General features: G+C 42.8%; 1 protein-coding gene across 2 annotated transcripts in view; it reads left to right on the top strand.

Annotated features, from left to right (window-relative positions):
- EML6 (EMAP like 6) overlaps window positions 1–20,657 on the top strand; it is a 200,732-nt gene that overhangs the window by 137,444 nt on the left and 42,631 nt on the right. For both annotated transcript variants that reach the window (XM_036334544.1, XM_036334545.1), the window contains exons 21-25: window positions 4,514–4,655; window positions 7,716–7,868; window positions 8,036–8,167; window positions 15,100–15,188; window positions 17,904–18,080. In XM_036334544.1, the coding sequence (XP_036190437.1) occupies window positions 4,514–4,655; window positions 7,716–7,868; window positions 8,036–8,167; window positions 15,100–15,188; window positions 17,904–18,080 (693 nt within the window). The remainder of the gene's footprint in view (window positions 1–4,513; window positions 4,656–7,715; window positions 7,869–8,035; window positions 8,168–15,099; window positions 15,189–17,903; window positions 18,081–20,657) is intronic.

Below are 20,657 nucleotides of genomic sequence, written 5' to 3'. Positions count from 1 at the left end.
GACCTGGGATGAGGTGTGGGGCAGGGGGAGGTCTTAATGTGCAAAATTTAAACAGTAGCTTTTAAAACAGCACACATTTATTATCTCATCATTTCTGTGGCTCAGGAGTCTGAGCATAGCTTACCTGGTTCCTTTACTAAAGGTTTCACAAGGCTGCAGGGAGATCAGGGCTGCAGTCTCATCTGAGGCTCAACTGAGGAAGAATCTTCTTTTGAGGTCACTCAGGTTGTTGGCAGAATTCATTCAGTTCCTTGTGGTTGTAGGACTGACAGCTTCCATTCCTTGGTGGCTGTTGGCCAGAGGCCACCTTCAGCTTTTAGCTGCTGCCCACAGTTCCTTGCCACATGGGGTTCCCCATCATGGCCCCTTACTTCCTCAAAGCCAGCAAGGGAGAGCGAAAAAATAGGCACTGCAGTCTTGTGTGACATAATCGTATCACATATATGTAATCATAAACATCCATCACCTTTGCCATGTGTTTTTATTGAAAATAAGCCACAGTTTATGCCGTACTCAAAGGGTGATTATATAAGAGTGTAAAAATCATCATGAGCATCTTGAGAGTCACCTCAAGAGTCCATCATACCATCATCTAAATCTATTCCAGGAGTGCAGAAGGCTCCGTAGGGGTGTTTTCTCTCAGTCTGTCAATCTGTAAAACTAACAAGACATTCTCTGCTCCACACACATCAAACATACAAGTATCTCTTTAGATTTTGTGCCTCACTTTAGCCTCAGCTTTGATTCACAGAAACACACTACTTACTCCTTACCCTCCCTTGGCCCTCAAGAATTATATTCAGGTAAAATCCGATTAAAATAAATATCAATGAATCCTCAAAGATCAAAGAAATGATACAGTCTCTCCTGAGGGGGTAGTAGTATGTGAGGATGAGTAGGTAGGTAGTCCTGCCCAATTGGGTGATGGATGGACCTGATTTATAAATGGAAGAGGCACGGGAGGGAGAGCATGTGTGTTCAGAAGGTGGAGTAGAAGAATGAGCACTGAGCACATCTGTGGGTCCAGTAGAGGAGCTTTGCCTCCTCCCCCTGCCCTGGCCCGTGCCTGTGGGCTTGCTTTATTCGGTGTAAGTCCCAAAATCCCAGAGAGGGGTCCTCTGGTTGACTTCTCCCTGGGAACAGGTCTGCACACAGATCACTGAGAGGTTTTAGAAATGCAGGTGCTCAAGTCCTCCTCTGGGTGTGCTGAATAAGAGTCTGTGTTTAAAAAATTCTGTTAAAACCAAACCTCCAAAGCTCTATAGCCGACTGTGCCAGGCAGCAGGATTGAGATGTGTCCTGGGTGTGACTGTCTTGTTCTCTAACTGCTCGCATTTTTGTTGTTTCTTGCCAAACTCATTTCTTTTTCTTTCTGGCAATGACTTCTTATTTATTGAAAAGCAAGTGTTTGTTTCAATGTAAACAACTTAGTCTTTTTAGTTCATTATTGATTTTTTAAATGCCCATGTTTGAGACTTTAAATTGTTTTCATACGTGCTATATTGTTTAATATTTTTAAAAATTTTTTTTACCATAATATAACTTAAACAGTGCTATAAGACTTAAACTCTAAGTTTTCCAACTTTAAACTCTTAGGTATTATGTTATAGTTGTATAAATGTGTTTTAAACTTGACAATAAAAGCTTTTCACATTTTTGTTTTCTACGACTATTTTTTTATATTTATTTCTATCATTCTAATAGTACAAATAACCACAGGTACCATTACTGAGCACCTCCTGTGTGTCCGGCAATGCAACATCTCTCTCTCATCCCCACAACAGATTGGCTCATTTCAATGTGTATGTAATTTGGTCCCTATTGATGAGGCCCAAAGCCCAGTAGGAATTGCAGAGCTGGGGTCCGAACCAAAGTTTGTCAGACACCAGAGCCCTTTTTTGTCACTGCACCAGGCTGTTCTCGGTGTCTCCGAGTGGAGACTGTGGAAAGCAGCGCAGAAGGCACGGCCCCTGAGCTGTGGAGCTGGTAGAGCCATCTCTTCTTACATGTGCACCATTCATTTCCTTATTCCTCAGCATCTCTTTCCTCTTCCGGCCCATCAGGCCTGTGCCGTTTCCTCCCAGGTAAAACTCGGTGTTGAATTCAATCAATGTTGTCGGGCTCCTGCCGAGATCTGCCCTGTGCCATGCACAGAGGGTAGGGCCACCTGTTCCCAGTCTCTCGGCCCCATTCTGAGAAGACGGACACGAGGGAAAGCTCAGGGACAGGAGAGGCCGCGTGATTAGGACCGTCAGCTCGCCTGTGTGGGAAGACTTCAGGTCCGCTTTTCCAGGTTCAGTAGCACGGCAGTCCAGTATCATTTAGAATACATTGCTGATTTTTAAGAGAAGGAAAGCTATGTTGGGGGAAGAGAGAAGTGACATGATGTGATTTCTGACCATTTCCATTGTGGGCACTTTGAATATAGTCAGCTCAGTCGTATAGCTGTTTATTATCAGCTTCCGGGGAGATACAGTAGGAAAGTAAGATCCCAAGCTCATTTCCTTGTGCCACTCGAGGTACTCCCAGCCTGCCTTGCTCACTGTCCATGGTTATGTTAGACGGGAGTTAATAGGATCATAGATTAAGGAAATATAATTTTTAAGTCAGTATATGAAGCAGTGGTTGGAAAGGGCCTCAGAGCACCACAACCCTGTCCTCAAGCAAAATGAGCAAAGGGCCTTGGTCGATAAAAGAGCTCCAAGCAGCTCCAGGCTGGGGGCAAGCGGGGGTTGATGCCGGACCCATCCTCTGACTATGATCTTGGAGGTGGGAGGCTTCTGAAGGGAAGAAAGCTGGGGATATAGGATGCTCCAAATGCAATAAGTTCAAAAACATTTGCACCCTTCAGCCCTCCACAGGTATTTGAATGTCACCTGAATTTGGAACTCTGTCTTCTGCCAAATTACTGTTTTGCTCAAACAGCTTCCTAGTTAAATCATAACCATCCAATTTCTCTCTGGAAAGCCACCTGTTCCCCAAAGCATTCCAACTCCAGACATTTCCAGATGCCTGTCTATGGTCTTTCTTTTCTTTTCACTGAGCAGAGCCTTTTTATAATTAGCCACTAAAAGTAGAAATTCAGTTAACAATCTGCTCTGTCTTATTGCCTCATACACTAATCTGTTTACATGGCTTTACTGAGGGACAAATTATAGAAATGGGATTTGTTTTCTCCCTAATTATTTATTTTTAAATTAGTGTCCTGGTGCACAGATTTGTGCACATTGAAAGGAAATTAATTAGAAGAAATATTTCAATATTGCTATTTGCATCTTGCTAATGAAAAGAAAATAGGATTCTACCGAGTCTCCTATCTACCTACTCCAGGACTTCTGTGAGGATCAAATGAGTGAGGCACCGGAAAATGCTTCACAAACATTTGGTTAAACTGTAAAATGTTTGCATCTTGGCTATAAAGCAAGTTGGGTTCCTGGGCTGAAGAAACTCCAAGGAGGCTAGTCGCTAGGGAGATGAAGCTGGGTGTTGCTACGTGACATCATTACCCAGCACCCACAGCGACCATTTCCAGGCTGGGCTGGGCTGTAGGCTGCATTTGTGCCATGGAGTCTTGGCAGCATTGGCTGTGATTTGGTGGGGTGTTGCTCCAGGGTGGTGGTGGGGCCTGTATCCCACTTGGGGGAAGCTGAGTGTTGGTTTGTCAGCATCAGGTCTGTGGTGCTGTTTGTTTTTAAATGGCCAGTGCGCGTCATGGCAGCTCGGGCGTTGAGCATCTGTCCCCTGGTGGTCAGTGTGCCTCATAGCTACCGGTCGGACAGATGGACACTTAGCCTTTTATATATATAGATACCGTTTTATCTCAGTTATTATTCTGAGCCAGTTAAGTGTGTTTGTGATAAAGTATAGATAAGTGGAATTGGCCTGGAGCCTGTGACGCACCTCCCAGTTTTCCAAAGTCCATTGGATAGACCAATTTGTGAGCAAATGTTGAACCCAGGACACTTGAAGTGAAAACTTTAACTGTCTTTATTTCTGTTCTGCCAAATGCTATATATTCAAAGGACTAAAATGGAAATAAATGGACAAGAATATTGCTGTCTAAAATAGGTAGTTCCTGCATCTTTAGAATCTGGTTTTATTGTGTCATTGTGATCAATAAATTGTGCCTTATAAGGAGATATATATATATATATATATATATATATATATATATATTGCTTATCTGATGTCAAACAACAGATTAAAATGAAGGCACTTCATTATTCACCCAGATGTTTCTAAATGAAAAGATGTTTGGCATCATATAAAACAAAATTTATAAGCAACAAATCCCTACTGTGCTTCCTAAAGGAATGCTTTAGCATCATGTCAGCCCAGCTTTAGGTTCAAGTTCAAGTGAAAAGCATATTCATTGTGGCTCCAGGAAGCTCTAACTGTGTTTATTCATACTTGAACCTGTTTGGAAGACACTTGGCTGCATATGCTGCATGAGGCTGCCAAAGAGCGAGCCAAGACACACACACCGAGTTGTTGTCCTGTTTCCTCTCCACAGGGGCACATGGAGGGAGAAGTGTGGGGGCTGGCAGCTCACCCTCTCCTGCCCATCTGTGCAACAGTGAGCGATGATAAAACCCTGCGCATCTGGGAATTATCCTCCCAGCACCGCATGCTGGCGGTACGGAAACTCAAAAAAGGTACATGACCTCGCCTTCCACGTCTGTAAGAGTATTTACAAAGAACAGAACGGGTTGGGTTCATTTGTTCATTCAACTGATATTCACTGACAGCACCTGTTGGATGCCCCCAAGTGTGTCAGGCAAAGGGAATTCAGTGTTTGTTGCTGCGGTCATACTTCCACAGGCTTTGAATTATTCCAGGAGGCTGGCCTGATCTGTCGGTGCCCAGCTCCGTTACTCACTTGCTTTTCCTTGCACTTCACAGGCATTTGCCACCTGGGGGCAATATGTCCTTCCTCTTCTCCTCGAGAGCTGTGTGCATCAGTTGAAATACATCAGCTTCTAAAACATGCTGTTTGATTGTATGTCTAACCATCTCCAGAACTGGTTTTTTTTTTGCTGAAAAATGAAAATCTGCTAGACAAAAAGTAATACTTAATATCAAGAAATGAGTAAATAGTGTATGTATTGAACACCTATATGCACTAGAACTAAGAGGCATACCAAGTACAAATGCAGCAAATATTTACTGAGTAGCTTCTGTGTCTCAGGCACTGAGCATCCAAGATGAATGGTCCCATCTCTAGTGTCAGAGATGGACAAGATTGGAGCAGAGTCCCAGCAACAGATGGTCCATTCAAATTGGGTAATGTGAGGAGAGCCTGAAAACAAGATTGTTTGTAAAGGGGTGGGTAGGGATAGAGCAGCACTGTGCGGCTATTAGCAGCTGGTACCTTTACCAGCCCTGGGACTGAAAGGGCAAGAGGAGGGAGCGATCGCCGGGACCTTGAAAGTGAGATGCAGCCTGACAGCAGCTGTGACCATCAGCTGAGATTCAGCCACATGCAGAGACCCCAGGGAGGCAGCCAGGGGGATCCTTCCTTCTTCCCTCCCTTCCCTATCTCCTCCCTCCCTCCCTCCCTTCCTCCTTCCTTCCCTCCCTCCCTTCCTCCTTCCTTCCCTCCCTCCCTCCCTCCCTCCCTCCCTCCCTCCCTCCCTCCCTCCCTCCCTCCCTTTCTTCCTTCTTTTCTCCCTTCCTTATTCCTTCCCTCCCTCCCTCCCTCCCTCCCTCCCTCCCTCCCTCCCTCCCTTCCTTCCTTCCTTCCTTCCTTCCTCTTTTGTTTCCTGTCTATGCTCCCCCTTGGCCAAACCCATTCAGAAGCCAGAGGGCAAGAAGGCCCATTGATGCCGTCTGTACAGGCCAGCTCCAGGCTCTGAAGAGGGTTGAGAGAAGGTGTGGAGAGGCAACCAAAGATAATCTGGCACAAACCAGATACCAGGAGGTGCAGAGGAAGGCCTGCTGCCAGGGTCAGCTTCATCATAGAAGAAGATGAGAGCTGAGGCCCAAAGGGTTTCTGAAAGTTGAGGCAGGAAAGGATGACATTGAGTCTGGCACTAAAGTATTTGTTTTTATAAGCAGAGAGACATGGGGAGTGTATTCTAGGAGAAAATGAAGGTGTCAGAGAGTAGTAACAACGATGATGGTGGCTAATATTGCTGAGCCAGCAACTGTGCTAGCACTGTGCATTTGGTGGGAATCCACTGAGTAAGGTCATTGTTACCACTTAGGAATTAGGAAACTGAGATGCAGAGAACTTAAGTCATTTGCCGGAAATCTCAGAGCTTGTAAGTGATGGAACTGAACTGAAACCCAGGACATGGGGCTTCAGAGAGCACACCTGTGGCCACTGCATGGCACTGCCTCCTCCTACCTTATTCCTCTCTTCCCACTGCACACCTGGGCGTTTGTTAATGGAGCCAGGACTCCAGCCCAGGTCTGACTCCAAAGCCCATGCCCTTTACCACCACAGGATCGAATCATTTGGCCGCTGATTTATATGGGGAAACGATGGACCAAGTCCTCATCGTGTGTGGCTTGAGTGTCAGACAATGGACTTTATTCACTAGTTAGACATCAGTTCAAAAGAACAGTTACTAAATTATGTTAGATAAGATGACCATTCAGCCCCGTTTATAGCTGTTGCACTGGTGTAATTATTAATAGCTCTCCCTTTCACCCAGAAGTGTCCAGGTTTGGATGATAAGTTATATGGTTAACCCAATCTGATAATCTCCTCAGGGGTAGGCTTGCTTCCTGTTCTTTCTGCACTAGCACCAGCCTTGACTCATTGTAGGTGAATAACTGTTTGCTAAGCGAAGGGAGGAAGATATCATTGGTGAGCTGATGTGAAGTTGTTGGTATGAACATAGCTTTCTGTATCCCACGAGCAGTGACTGAGAAGTGTGCATGGAAGCTCATAGGGAATGCCTTATCACAAGCATGTCAAACTGAAAGGCTAACATGCGCCAAATAAACGAGGCATGCAGCCCGTGGGCCAAGAGTTTGACATGCTTGCCTTAGCACAAGGCCACATGACTGCCCCATCCCTGGGGCCATGCTTACCAAAGTCTTCAAAATAAGAATGGGGGGCATATTCTTAGGATTCCTATTAAACATACCCACCAGAGTCCATACTCCTCATTATAAGTGTCTCCCTGTGACCCTACAAAACAGGAGAAAACATTGCTCACGTGGCAGCATCAGCCATGGTTAGTCTTACAGATGCCTCTTGAGAGAATGTTGTCCATATTCCATCCTTCTCGTGACAGAAGAGGCAGGAACAAAACCTTTCACCTCTAGAATGAGGCACCATGACCCACGGATCCGAGAACCGAACAAGGTTCTCTAAAGCAAGTTTTACATGTACGGCATGATTTAAAAAAATAGTTTCTAGAAAGTTTGTTATAGAACGTCTGTTCTTAAGTATCGCCTCTTTTCTTGGGAGCAAAGATACTAGTTATAGTAACCCTTGGGAAACCCCAGGTATGCAGATACCAAGAAATGAATGGATGTCCTCAAAGAAATTGAAAATGTGTGTTTAACATGGTGATCATTGTCCTTGGGTTTGGAGGGAAGATATGATTAAATGATGACATTTTAGTTCTTCTCACGAGCAGCGCTAAAGACACAGCCCACGCTCATGTGTCAGCGCACACGCAGGTCTCTCCCGCTCTCCCCTTGGTTGTTTGGTAGTCAAGCTAGGCCTAACGAGTGTGGTGTTGTGAGTTCGTTTGCAGGTGGAAGATGCTGTGCCTTCTCCCCCGATGGGAAAGCCCTAGCGGTCGGCCTGAATGATGGGAGTTTCCTGGTTGTAAATGCTGACACGGTTGAAGACATGGTCTCCTTCCACCACAGAAAAGAAATGATCTCTGATATTAAATTTTCAAAAGGTAAAGATGACGGCAAAAACTTTCAAAAATGTATTGGGACAAAAAGTTACAACAGTGGGCTATTTTCATGATTTCCTTGACATTTTCCCCGTTCTAGCACGCTAAGTTCACAGAAGCCAGGTCTTATGTAAAATGCTTTGATAGTAACCGCACCTTTTTCTGTGTAGATACAGGAAAATACCTTGCCGTGGCCTCCCACGATAACTTTGTGGATATTTATAACGTGCTTACAAGCAAACGGGTCGGCATCTGTAAAGGTGCTTCTAGTTACGTTACACATATCGACTGGGACTCTCGAGGTAAAGTATGTTGTGGCTTTTAAAATACAATTTTTGTTTTAAAAAAGTCGATGTTCATCCATATTATTTCTAGCAAGGATGGCAGTTGAGTTTTAGGGAAAAACAGGGGGGATCCCACAATAAAATGACTGTAATTTGACAACCCAGAGGCAGCTGCTGTTCACACTTAGGGAATTTTTCATTATTATCGGTGCTGTTAATTCCAGCCATTAGTTGGAAGACAGTTGAAGATATCTGATGCCTCCCCTTTGAGTTCGCATGCTGTGTCCTTGCCTTGGTCCCTCCTTACTGCGCTCCTCTCCCTCCCAGTGCTCCACCCCCGCGACTGCCCCAGAAGCCTCAGCAGTGTTCATCCTCAGTGGAGGTGGGGAGTTAGGTGCCACTTACCTCAAGTTTCTCCGCTCTCTAAAACTCCCCGCCTGCCCCCTGCCTCCTCCATCATGCCCACAGACACCATGCGGGCACATCTGTTTACTTATCTAACAAATCTCGCCTCTGCCATGTGCAAAGTCTTAAGCCAGAAGTTGTGGGGGATCTAGAAGTGTGAGACATGGTTCCTGCTCTCCACAGCGTGTATGATTTGGTGAGGGAGATGTCCTAGTCCCTGAATAATACAAGGGTACAAACTGGGTAGGGCAACGGAGTGAGACATGGTGAGTCACTGAGGAAGGGGTGAGGTGGGGCAGGGTTGGGCAGGTCAGCAGTGAGCACTGCTGATGGAGTAGCAGTGCTACAGGGTGGGGCACTTCTCAGTCCCATCCTGGGGGGTTAGGGGGTGATGTTAGTTGGGGGCAGGCCTTTAGGAAAGGGCAGGGTCCTACCTTTTCGGGAAGGGTTAGTCCACTGTGGTGGAAGAGCACCCGGGAGAATCCACCGAGCCTTCACAGAAGGCGGGACCTTCGAGATGGATCTTGAAGAATGAGCAGAAATTCACCAGATTGCAAAGTCTAGGATGAGCATTCCAGGCTCAGAAGGAACGTGATGTCCCAAGACGTGGGAAGAACAGGGGTGATTAAGAAACAGTGAGTAATGCTGAGTGGCTGAGAGCGTGAAGGGAGTGAGTGTGGAGACAGAACGTAAAGGAACTTTGACGTCATGCCATGCAAGGAAGTTGGACACTGCACTTTATCCCATAGCATTAGGTAGCTCCAGGAGACGTGGATGGGGCATTCCCCACCAGCTTTTGGAGGGTGAGTGAGCCTGGAGTTGGAAAGCATCTAAAATAAACCAGGAAAAAGGGGGTAATGAGGGCCTCAACCAAAAAGGTCCTTTCAGAGATGCCAGAATATTTTAAGTATTTCTTGAAGTAGGTACCATAAACCAATCCTTCTGCCAAGACAGGTATTTAGTTGTAACTGTGCTTGCTGCCCTGGAATTTGGACTTTATCTAAACTTTACAACCCGCAGGCATATTTATGTAGTGCAATAGATAGGAGGGGAGAGGTGCAAGTCCCAACAAGGGCGAAAGGAGATCAGATAAGCCCCTCCCATTACATGTCAGGGCCATGCTGGACACAGTGCCGAGGGCTTAGGCTGGCATTTGTGACTGGGCCGGGCACCAGCCGCCTGAGGACACAGCGCCTGACAGTCATCTAAGAACCAGGGAGGCTGAGGGGGCAGATGGAAGCAGCCACTTCGCGACCCCTTTCTTTGATATTCTCTGCCTTATTGTTTGAAAAACAAAAGCAGTCATTTCTTCCTATTTACTCTCTGGCTAACATGCCTAGATATGCCTTCTTGTGAGAAAGATTTAAACCAGTCAGGGCCAGCCTTATGTGGCGATGGATTAGAGTATGGGGAATTTTGTTTAAAATTTCCAACACACACACACACACACACACACACACACACACACACACACAACCTGACACAAGAAGTGAAATCCCACCACTACAATGACCACAGGGGGATTAAAACCAATTTATTAATTACATATTAGGGAGTGGAGAGCTACAAGAAAATGAGACATAGGAGAATAAGTTTTGATCAAGAAGATTTCTTTAAAATTATTATAATTTTTGTTTATTCTCACCCAAGGATATTTTTTCCATTGATTTTTAGAGAAAGTGGAAGGGGGGAGGGGAGAGAGACAGAGAGAGAGAGGAAGAGAGGAATATCGATGTGAGAGACAAATCGATTGATTGCCTCCCACACACTCCCAACTGGGGCTAGGGATCAAACCTGCAACCCTTCAGTCCTCTAACCACTGAGAACACCAGCCAGGGCTTTAAAATTATTTTTAACTGTGAAAAAAGATGCATAACAAAATTTAACATCTTAACCATTTTTCATTTATTTTTTTTAAATTTGATTTTTCAGTTACAGTTTATACTCAACATTATTTTGCTTTAGTTTCAGGTGTACAGTATACTGTTAGACAGTCATGTACTTTACAAAGTGATTTCCCCCATATTTCCAGCACCCACCTGGCGCTGTACTTGGTTATTTCAGTATTATTGACTATATTTCCTATGCTGTACTTTACATCCCCATGACTGTTCTGTAACTATAATTTTGTACATCTTGTTCCTTCACCCTTTTTACTCAGCCCCAACACCCCTCCCCTCTTATCATTTTTAAGAGCACAGTTCAGTGGCATTGAATAAATTCACATTATTGTGCAGCCATCACCACTATCCATCTCTAGAACTCTTTTCATCTTATAAAACTTAAAACTTTATACCCATTAATCAATAATTCCTCGTTCTCCCTTCCTTAGCCTCTGGCAACCACCATTCCCCTTTCTGTCCCTAAGTATTTGATTACTCCACGTACTAAGTGGAATCACACAGTATCTGTCTTTTTGTGACTGGCTTATTTCACTTTGCACAATATCCTCAAGATTCATCCATGTTGTAACATGTATCAGAATTTCCTTTCTTTTTAAGACTCAACAGTATTTCGTAGTATGTACACACAACATTTGGTCCATCCTTTCATCCATCAGTGGGGTTGTATCCACCTGTTGGCTGCTATGAACGTGGTGTACAGTGCTTAGTGTGTACCCAGTAGTGGAATTTCTGGATCAAACGATAAATCAACTTTTAAGTGAGGAACCACCATACTGTCTTCCACAGTGGCTGCACAATCTTACATTCCCACCAACAGTGCGCAAGGGTTCCAGTTTCTCCACATCCTTGCCAACAGTTGGTTATTTTCTGGAGTTTTCTGCTTTGTTTTATTTTGTTTTTGATATCAGCCATTCAAATGGGTGTGAGGTGATATCTCATTGAAGTTTGACTCACATTTTGAGAGGATTATTTTTTTAATTCCTCGAATGTGTAAGCCCTGGATTGAATGTTAGAGAGATAAAGAGGAGTAAATCCCAGGTGGAAAGAACAAGATCCTGGCCGAGATCAGTGGGCTGCCCTGTGGAGAGCCTGGGCGAAGGTCTATGTAAAGGCGCCCAATGTGGAATCGTCACTTTTGCAGGGAAAGAGACAAACTCACTATTTCCAAAATTCACCCAAAGCCAGTGTCTGTGGTCCGGGGTGATGGAAGACACTGGGAGTTAAGATGCTGAGGTTTTCGAAGAGCCACCTCGCCTCTCTAAGTGGCCCCTTCAGTCAGATGAGAGGATTGACCAATGGTTTCTACAATTGAGAGAACAGAATACTTTCGATTTGGGGGGTGGTGGGGAGGGGGCAGGGAGGCCATCTGGAGAATAACAGCAAGTGCGCCCGTGAATCTTCCTTGGTTTATGTCCAGTTTCATTCTCATGCGATGAGCTGTATTGGTGTTTTTATGTTCCTGGTCTCTGTGCCGCAAATGCCTGACCTCGAGAATGTGCCAGGCTGCCTCAAGACCAGCCTAGCTTTCACAGCGGAGCCTCGAGGGTCTGCAAAGGATAGACCACAGAATTGAGGAGCAGGAATCTGTTTCATTCCTTTGATCTTGTCAAAAGAGTGAACGCATTTGCCGGAGCCAGCTGGCTCCTCAGGGGTGGGGAATGGCACAGCCTACAGCCTCTCGTGTCCATGGCAACCACAGGTCCTAGGAAAACCAAAAAGTGCATCGGGCCTTTTTAGAAGCAATAACTACCCCCGAATGCAAGAAAAAAATATATATGGAGAGAGAGGAATCATGGAAGGATGTGTTCTGGCTGCTATTAGTTCATTTCTGGAAATAACAAGACTATGCGATCTTTTAACAATTAACAGTTTGAGCCACAATAGTTCTCATTCCCATTTTCATTGCCAAGGGCCTGATATGTTTGGTACATTTAGCTACAATTTTAGAATTGTTCTAACTTGTAAATTATAGAGCAGCTGGGTTGATGTGTGGGAATCGTTTTGTGGACCATAAAAGCTCTGTGTACCTGCAAGATGTGTGATGTCCTGTACCTGCTTAGAAATGAGGACATCTGTATCTTTCAGTTTCCTCATTCTGTGTGAGTACACATTTCTAGTGAGTGAAAATGTGAGGATTCTGAAAGAATAGGGTTACCATTATTCAGGGGTGAGTTATCTATCCATGGGTTATACAACGTTTTGCTCTTTATTTCTGCTCTTGTCCTCGGAATATTTCAGTAGTTATATATTACACGGCAGCAGGCAGTGGGAAAATAAGTGGTGACCTAAATATTTTCTCTATGCCTAAAAAAAGACAATGAAATAACAGCAGTAATGAAAATTGAGGGGGGGAAACACACAACACACACCCATAATTCCACCTTCCTAACACGAATAGTTGACTTAAAATTTTTTTCTTCGTGTCGTTGGGTTGCTAGGAACCAGAAACCTACTCAATCCAGCTTCAATTTAAAAATCATAATAAAGGATGAGTTTATGGAAAGACATAGGCCTATGGCATAGACTCCAATAACAGGAAGCAACATCTGCTTAGGAACTGGCTTTAGGAATGAACTGGAAAACCCAGAAACCAGGCCAGCAGATCCTCTCCCCTCCTTTCCCGCAGTGTTTCGGTGTCTGCTTTTGGCCCCTCTCCCTGCACAGACAGGCTTTCCCTAATTCGTTTGCACGTGGCCCACTCTCTGTTGTCCCAAAATGCCACCCTCAATCCCAAAGCTCGCTTCCAATCTCAGCACGGCACCCACTGAGTCAGCCTCCAGATTCCAATTTTCCTGGAGAGCATTGGTCCAGCCCAGCCTCTGGGTCACGTGGAGGGCAGTTCCCAGGGAAGGGACCTGGGCTAGGCAGGTCCCCACAGGTGTCTCCGTTCTGCGAAGCACTTCTCATACTGCTCCCTGGTGTTTAGATTCTCTAACATTCTTACAATCCGAAAGTGCTTCACTGAGCTATTTTAAAAGTCTGTGGTTTGTTTTTCTGAGTGTGATCTTTGAAACTGTGGTGGAAACTGAGTTGTTAGGATCATCTGAGAATTGGAATCCTTTGAGTTCTGTTAGTATCCTGTGGCCAAATATCTTCTAAAATTCGCCACATTCAAAGAATGTTTTTATTGAATCCTTTAATCCTCTTCCATGTCCTTTGTTATTTGCAATTTCTCTTGAGGGTCCTAAAATACATATTTGCTCGTTGAAAAAATTTTGGTTACTCATTTTCTTAGAACACTAAATAGCCAAAGCTAATTTAATTCCCTTTTCTTTTCTCATTTGTGTATCTACGTTCAGCCAGAAGGTCAGGAAAATGCCCATTTTAGTGGAAATGTTTTCAAATTCACTTGCTCCCCACAGCCAAGACAAAACCCCCTCAGCACCATGTTATAACTCAGCAAATTATGAACAGTTGAGGTTTTCAGTTATGAACCAAGAGAACTTTGTTTTTATTATTTTTTATCATTTTTTGCAAAAAGTTTTAAATTGATTTTTAGGGAGAGAGAGGGAGGAAGAGAGAGAGACACATACACACACATATACTTCAATGTGAGAGAGAAATATTGATCAGTTGCCTCCCACACGCGCCCTGACCAGGGATCGGACCTGCCATCTTTTGGTGCCCGAGATGACACTCCAACCAACAGAGCCACACTGGCCAGGGCGAGAGCCTTGTTTTTAATGAGTGACTTAGAAATAGATCTACAACTCTGAAGGTAAGCCACTTGAGATTTCAGACCTAGGTGGTGTCCACTTGACCATTAAAGAACATGATATAAACCCCACAAAGTTCTTATTTTGTTATTATTTTTCCAAGAAGGATATTTTAACACTACTAGATATAAACAGTTATGGGAAAACAGAAAGGGGGGGGGCATATTATGTGTGTATGTATATACATGCTGAAGAAATACTATAAAGTGTATCTTTTTTGTCATTTAAATTTCAAGCCATAAAGGATTATTGATGTGGTCGGAGGGAAAGTAGGAAATCTTACCTTTTTTCACCATTAATCAAAATGAACCCAAGATTATAAGTTTATATCACAGTGAAAGACTTTTTATGCTCAACATTTTGTTTTGGGAAAGTCTTGGATTTCTCTACAAATTTTCAAGTAAGGTGGGAGAGGGGAGGGGAATGAGCATTCATAGTTTATTTTGTGTGCCCTTATTTTCCTGTTTCTAAACTTGAAAGGGCACATTTAGAATTTAGACTGGAGTAAATGTGAATCCTTGCAGCAAGGCTCTCACTTCTGATGCCATAATTCTTGCCAAAGCAGTCTGCTCTCACTGCATCTCTGCTAGGAGGCAACGGGAAAAAAAGAGCAAAAAGTGGATTTAGTCAGGCGTTGGAAAAATAGCTACTTTCAGTGCAACAGACTAAAGCATAGCAAACATGATTCTGGAAAGATGTTCAAAGTCAGATTTTATGAGGTCCATATTCAGTAAAATCATAGCTTTGGGATTTGTACCATGGCATGTAATTGCCTTTACATGTAGTTCTGGAATGTCTACCATGTATTTACTCAATTCATGAAGTTTTGACTAAAATGAATACAAATAGTTGTAGCCACTTTATAATATAAAAAAAAAATAAGTGCAGAGTTTAATCGTCTCTCTACTTCATTCTGTCATAACAGGGAAATTATTGCAAGTTAATTCGGGTGCCAAAGAACAACTCTTTTTTGAAGCTCCGAGAGGCAAACGGCATATAATAAGACCTTCAGAGGTAACAGTCATACACAAAGCTTTAAAAAATACATCTCATGAAGATTTAATATAACCAATCAATTCTTAGCCACTAATATGTGGGTTATATTTTTAATAAAACCTAACAGTTGTTATCCACTAATATGGGTTACATTTAGTGTACCTTTATGCTTGATAGTTTCTTAAATCTGGTTGCTTAATCTGGTTTCCTGCTTTCTGGGGATTTAAGTAGCAACGCATAGTTCAAATTCTCCTTAATTTTTCTGTGCCTGATGACAACAACCAAAATTCTACATATTCTTAACATTTAGATGCTACATATTCTTTTTATCCCGTTCAACATGTTGTTTTGTGCAAAGCTCCTTATAAACGTAAACTTTTGAAACATGCTTTCGCAGTGTTTACTATTTGTAATAATGAATATTTTCCTCAACACTAATAAGACAAATGATCTTTCAGAACAAAAGCTGTCCACGATCTGGCTATCCTGATTTATCAAACTTTCTTTTTTCCTTGTTTTCCTCATGTCCTTAGACCCATACATACTTTTTAATTGTTAAAATCAAAGTCTCCATATAATTTTTGAATCCACAAATTGCCTCCTTCCTGAAAGCTAGCTGCCCGGCGCTTCCATAGAATGACCCACATGACCAAAAGGTCATTGCCCGACTGAACTCTAAGAATGTTCTGTTAGTCCCGGGAGACAATCTAACTCATTTATAGGCAATGTAAACTTTGATGAAAGAAAAGGAAATATTGCTTCCTTTGAGGAAGAGTGGGTAAAAGTACACTACTGAGGAATACGCACCTGCTTCTCTCTTCAGTTTGCCAGTAAACTATCCCAGCATTATCAAGTAGTCGCAGAGATAATTGGACACACACATTCATAGGGTTTTCATCATTTCTGAAGGAAGTCTATGTGCAGTACTTACGGAAACAAGTTGTTGTACATGATGACAATGTATTAATGGAAATTGTTTACTGATCAATTGGTCTCACACCCCCAATTCCAATTTATTCACCTCTGATCAGTCTTCATTTTAACATTTAAAAAATAAATTTGGGGGTGTGATTGGCTAATAACATATATAGGTTTCAGGTGTACAATTCTATAATCCACCATCTGTATATTGTATTATATGTTCACCAGCCAAAGTCTAGTCTCCCTCCATCTTCATATATTTGACCCCTTAAACTCTTCATCCTCCCTTCACCCCCCTTTCCTCTCTGGTAAGCATCGGGAAACTCACTGTTGTCTGTGTCTGTGAGTTTATTTTGTTTTGTTGGCTCATGTGTTGCTTTTTGTTTTATATCCCACATATGAGGGAAATCATATGTTTCTTGTCCTTTTCTGTCTGACTTATTTCACTTAACATGATATTCTCAAGATCCATTTGTGTTGTCCCATATGGAGAAACATTTATAGCCTCAAGTAGGGGATATTTCTAATTGTGTCATTTATTCCCTGAACATCTGTTGAATGTGCCAAGCATTTCATATGCCTGCATTTTAATTTTCACAACAGCCTTGTGTGAGGATTGTCAATCTCATTTTACATATAGGGAAATAAAGATTCCAAGAGAGTAGGAAGTCTGTGGAGCTGTGATCCTAATCTGGAGGGCTCTGTGTGTGATTCTACCTGGCTATCTTCTACATAATAAGCATCATGTTTACATCACTTCACCTTTATTTTCCCATCCTGTTCCAGTGCCCCCCAAATAAATACACTAAATAAAGTGCAGTTTAACTAAATGATGGGGGTGGGGGGTTGCAACTTGATATAGATGAACAATTATGTAAAAGAATACGCACAAATATAAGAGGGAAATTCATGTTATGAGGCTTCCTGAAATGCTGTACATTCATATCAGTATGAACCGCTCTTCAGATAGTCTCTCCAGAGCATAAAGAATATTAAGCTAGCTGCAGAATCTGATTATTCTTTCCTCCAAGGAAGCATTCCATAAAAAATAAAAAGTTATGTCTTGTAACTTTTTTAAATAGTTTGCTAAATAATCAATCTCCTTAATCAGTGTGCTCAGTGGGAGCAAGGGCCTCGGGGTCATTGGGGATGTCTGGGAAGAACTTGGGGAGGGGGTGCTACTGGCATCCCGTGGGTGGAGGTCAAGATGCTACTAAACATGTTACCATGCACAGGACCACCCCTGACATTGTACAGCCTGAAATGTCAATAGTGCTTTCACTGAGAAACCCTGATCTAGCTTATATGGCTTATCTATAATAATAAAAGCATAATATGCTAATTAGACCAGACATCCTTCCAGATGACCTTCCAGACAAAGCCAGGGCTGCAAGGGAAGCCCTGGTCCAGGTGCCTGCCAGTGGCCAGAGGGAAGACCTGATGGGCCCTGTTGCCGGCCAGGCCTAGGGCCCCTACCCATGCACAAATTTCGTGCACCGGGCCTCTAGTACAATGATAAATACCTAGGTAAGAACTAAAGAACGTTATCAGATTTCCATAATTCTCAAAATGTTAATCTTATCTAGAGAAGTCTGTGTGGATATTTGACTGCAGTGTTGATTTATTAAGACAATGCATGTAGCACTTTAAAATGCAACTTAGAACCGTGTACCTCAGCACCCAGCACAGGTGCCTGATGTGGGCGGAGTCATCATTTAGCACTAACTCAGCCTCAAAAGGTTCCTTTTAAACAAAACTAAAGATCTCTAGGCTGTGCAAAAATACATTAATTTTCTTTTCCTTCTTTTTAAGGTTGAAAAGATAGAGTGGGACACGTGGACCTGTGTCCTGGGCCCCACCTGTGAGGGGATCTGGCCCGCACACAGTGATGTGACCGACGTAAATGCTGCCAGTCTCACCAAAGACTGCTCCCTCTTAGCCACCGGAGATGATTTCGGGTTCGTCAAGCTTTTTTCATATCCTGTCAAGGTAATATTGCACATTTATTATATATACTTGCTCAGTCTCATTAATGACCCCAAATCTATGTACTATATCTAAGCAGATTTTTAAATGTTGAAGGCATAGCAATCAACAATGTTGTCTACAGCACCGTCATTATTTATGCTGTATGAAAACCTTCATACAGTCTGTGGCATTGAATTTCTCCTTGAAAGGCCTTCATTGATCATCAAATCCAACATCTCACAAAACGGCATGTAAGAATTTTCTTCAGAACCTCTTGGACCTGTGTCTTTCTAACATGTACTAGCATACTTCCCGAGATGAAGAACTCCTTACTTCCCGAAGCAGCCCATTCATTTAAAATAGTTTGTTGTTAAAATGTTTCTGTTCTAGATTGAGCCGAAATGTTTTCTCTTTAGCCAAAGTTCTGCCTTCAAAATCATCAGCGGTTAACTCTGGTCCTCTAACAGCCGCATATGTAGGAGGACCACCTTTGACTTCCTAGATCAGTGATGGCGAACCTTTTGAGCTCCGCGTGTCAGCATTTTGAAAAACCCTAACTTAACTCTGGTGCCGTGTCACACATAGAATTTTTTTGATATTTGCAACGATAGTAACACAAAGACTTATATTTTTGATATTTATTTTATATATTTAAAGCCATTTAACAAAGAAAAATCAACCCAAAAAATGAGTTCGCGTGTCACCTCTGACACGCGTGTCATAGGTTCGCCATCACTGTCCTAGAGTCTCATTCTCTCCAGACTGCCATCTCCGGGTCTTCAGCCATTCCCCATTTGACATGGTTTCCAGTTTCCTCTCCCTATAAGCACACTCCATTTTATTCCATTTCAGACTGTCTCATCTAAGACTGAACTCAGTGCTTCAGATGTCATCTGAGCAGCTCAGGGTACAGTAGGACTTTCATCTTCTTGTCTTGATTTTATATTTGTTTTAAATTAAATTAAAATGGCATCAGCTCTTGGTTGCCACACTATACAATCGAATCATAGATGTCATTGCCCAAAATGTTCAGGTTATAACCCCCATCTTACAGAACTGACTCTCTAAATACTGAGGACAGAACTTCATATTTGTACCAAATAAGACTTACCTTGTTTATTTTATCTCCTTGTTCCAGCCTGTCAACATCTTTTAAATACTTCATCAGAGTATTTACTTTCCCTTCCAGCATCATGTCATCCTCTGATTTCACCAGTGTGAGCTTTAAGTCATGGATAGAAAAAATATAAACTAGAACACCCAACTGCCTCCACCAGGAGCCCCCATTCAATCTGACATTCTGTTGTTAGTGCGCACATTTAATTTCAGTTCTTTAGTCAGAAGCAGACGTTTACCTCTCTCTGATTATGCTCTATTGGACCTCACCTTTCCCTCGCTAGTGCAACAAGACATCACTACAGACTTGGCATATATCTTGCTAAAAGCCAGATTGAGTGTATCTCTGGTGTCCCTAATCTCCCCTCCCAACAAACCAACCAATGGAAAATGTGGGGTTAATTCACAGTGAAGCCCTGTTGCTGCCCAGTAATCATTACTTCCTTTTCCAAGTGCTTATAAGACCTTCTGTGTAATAATTCACCCTAGAATTTTCCAGAGTTTGCATCAACTCATAAATCAATATTTGCCAGAGTCCACTTGTTTTCCCATTTAGATACAGGAGCCTTTTTGTGTTCGATGTCGCCTCTCCTGGTTTCTAAACTCCTTGGGCATTCCTGATTTTGTTTCTGTGGTCACATTGCAAGGTACCTGTACTCAGGTACATGAGCTCTGTTTTGTCCTTCCTGGTTGGAAGAGCATTCTCTTTAATAGAGGCAGTAAGTCTGTTTTCTGTTCATATTAAACCATCTGATCTAAGAAGGATTCCTAGCATTCTGTATTTTTCTTTTAGCCCTATTATAGAAAATCCTTTTCTGTTTTCTTAGCTTTTTGCTTTAATATTCTAAAACTATATCAAAGTTGTCAGTGCAAGACTTTTGTATTCATTCTTGGTTTTTACTCCTCTTCTCATTTGTACATTTACCTGAACATACCAGTTCCCTCCACAGCCCTTTGGGTATCTTTAGATGCCTTCCCCTCTCCTCTTTCATTTGTTAATATCTGGTTAGGAAATAATTTTTGGTGGTCTTTTCTGAGATTCACTCCCAGTGATCATCACTTCACTGTCAGTTACCAGCTCTTCCTATTTGATCAGAATTCCCTTTTATGTAGCAATTTTCCTTGCTACTTTTACATTACTTGAAATGAGACTGCTAGCCGGACAAGTTAGGGATGTCCTGGTATTAGTAGACTGAGGTTTGGGCCTATACTTAGATAGCTGAAATCCCCAGAATGCTATCGCATCATGCTCCAGGGCTAGGTTTATTATTGGTCCTGGAATTCATCACCTCCATCCCCGGCCTGACCAGGTGTACTGTCTATAGTAATGTCACCCTGTGTTCCAGGAAGGTTCCTCCGGGACCACCCCAGGAAACAGAGTAGGGGGCAGTGGGAGGGGCCTGGGGCCCCACCTCTGCTTCAACTAGTCATTGTGTTTTATATTTTATATGTTGATTCTCTGTGTAAGATTTTTTACAACAG

The sequence above is a fragment of the Myotis myotis genome, unplaced genomic scaffold (genome assembly GCF_014108235.1).
Source record: "Myotis myotis isolate mMyoMyo1 unplaced genomic scaffold, mMyoMyo1.p scaffold_m19_p_14, whole genome shotgun sequence".
NCBI classification, from domain to species: Eukaryota; Metazoa; Chordata; class Mammalia; order Chiroptera; family Vespertilionidae; genus Myotis; species Myotis myotis.
Note: the sequence above shows the minus strand (reverse complement) of the source record. Positions and strands in the feature narration are given on the sequence as shown.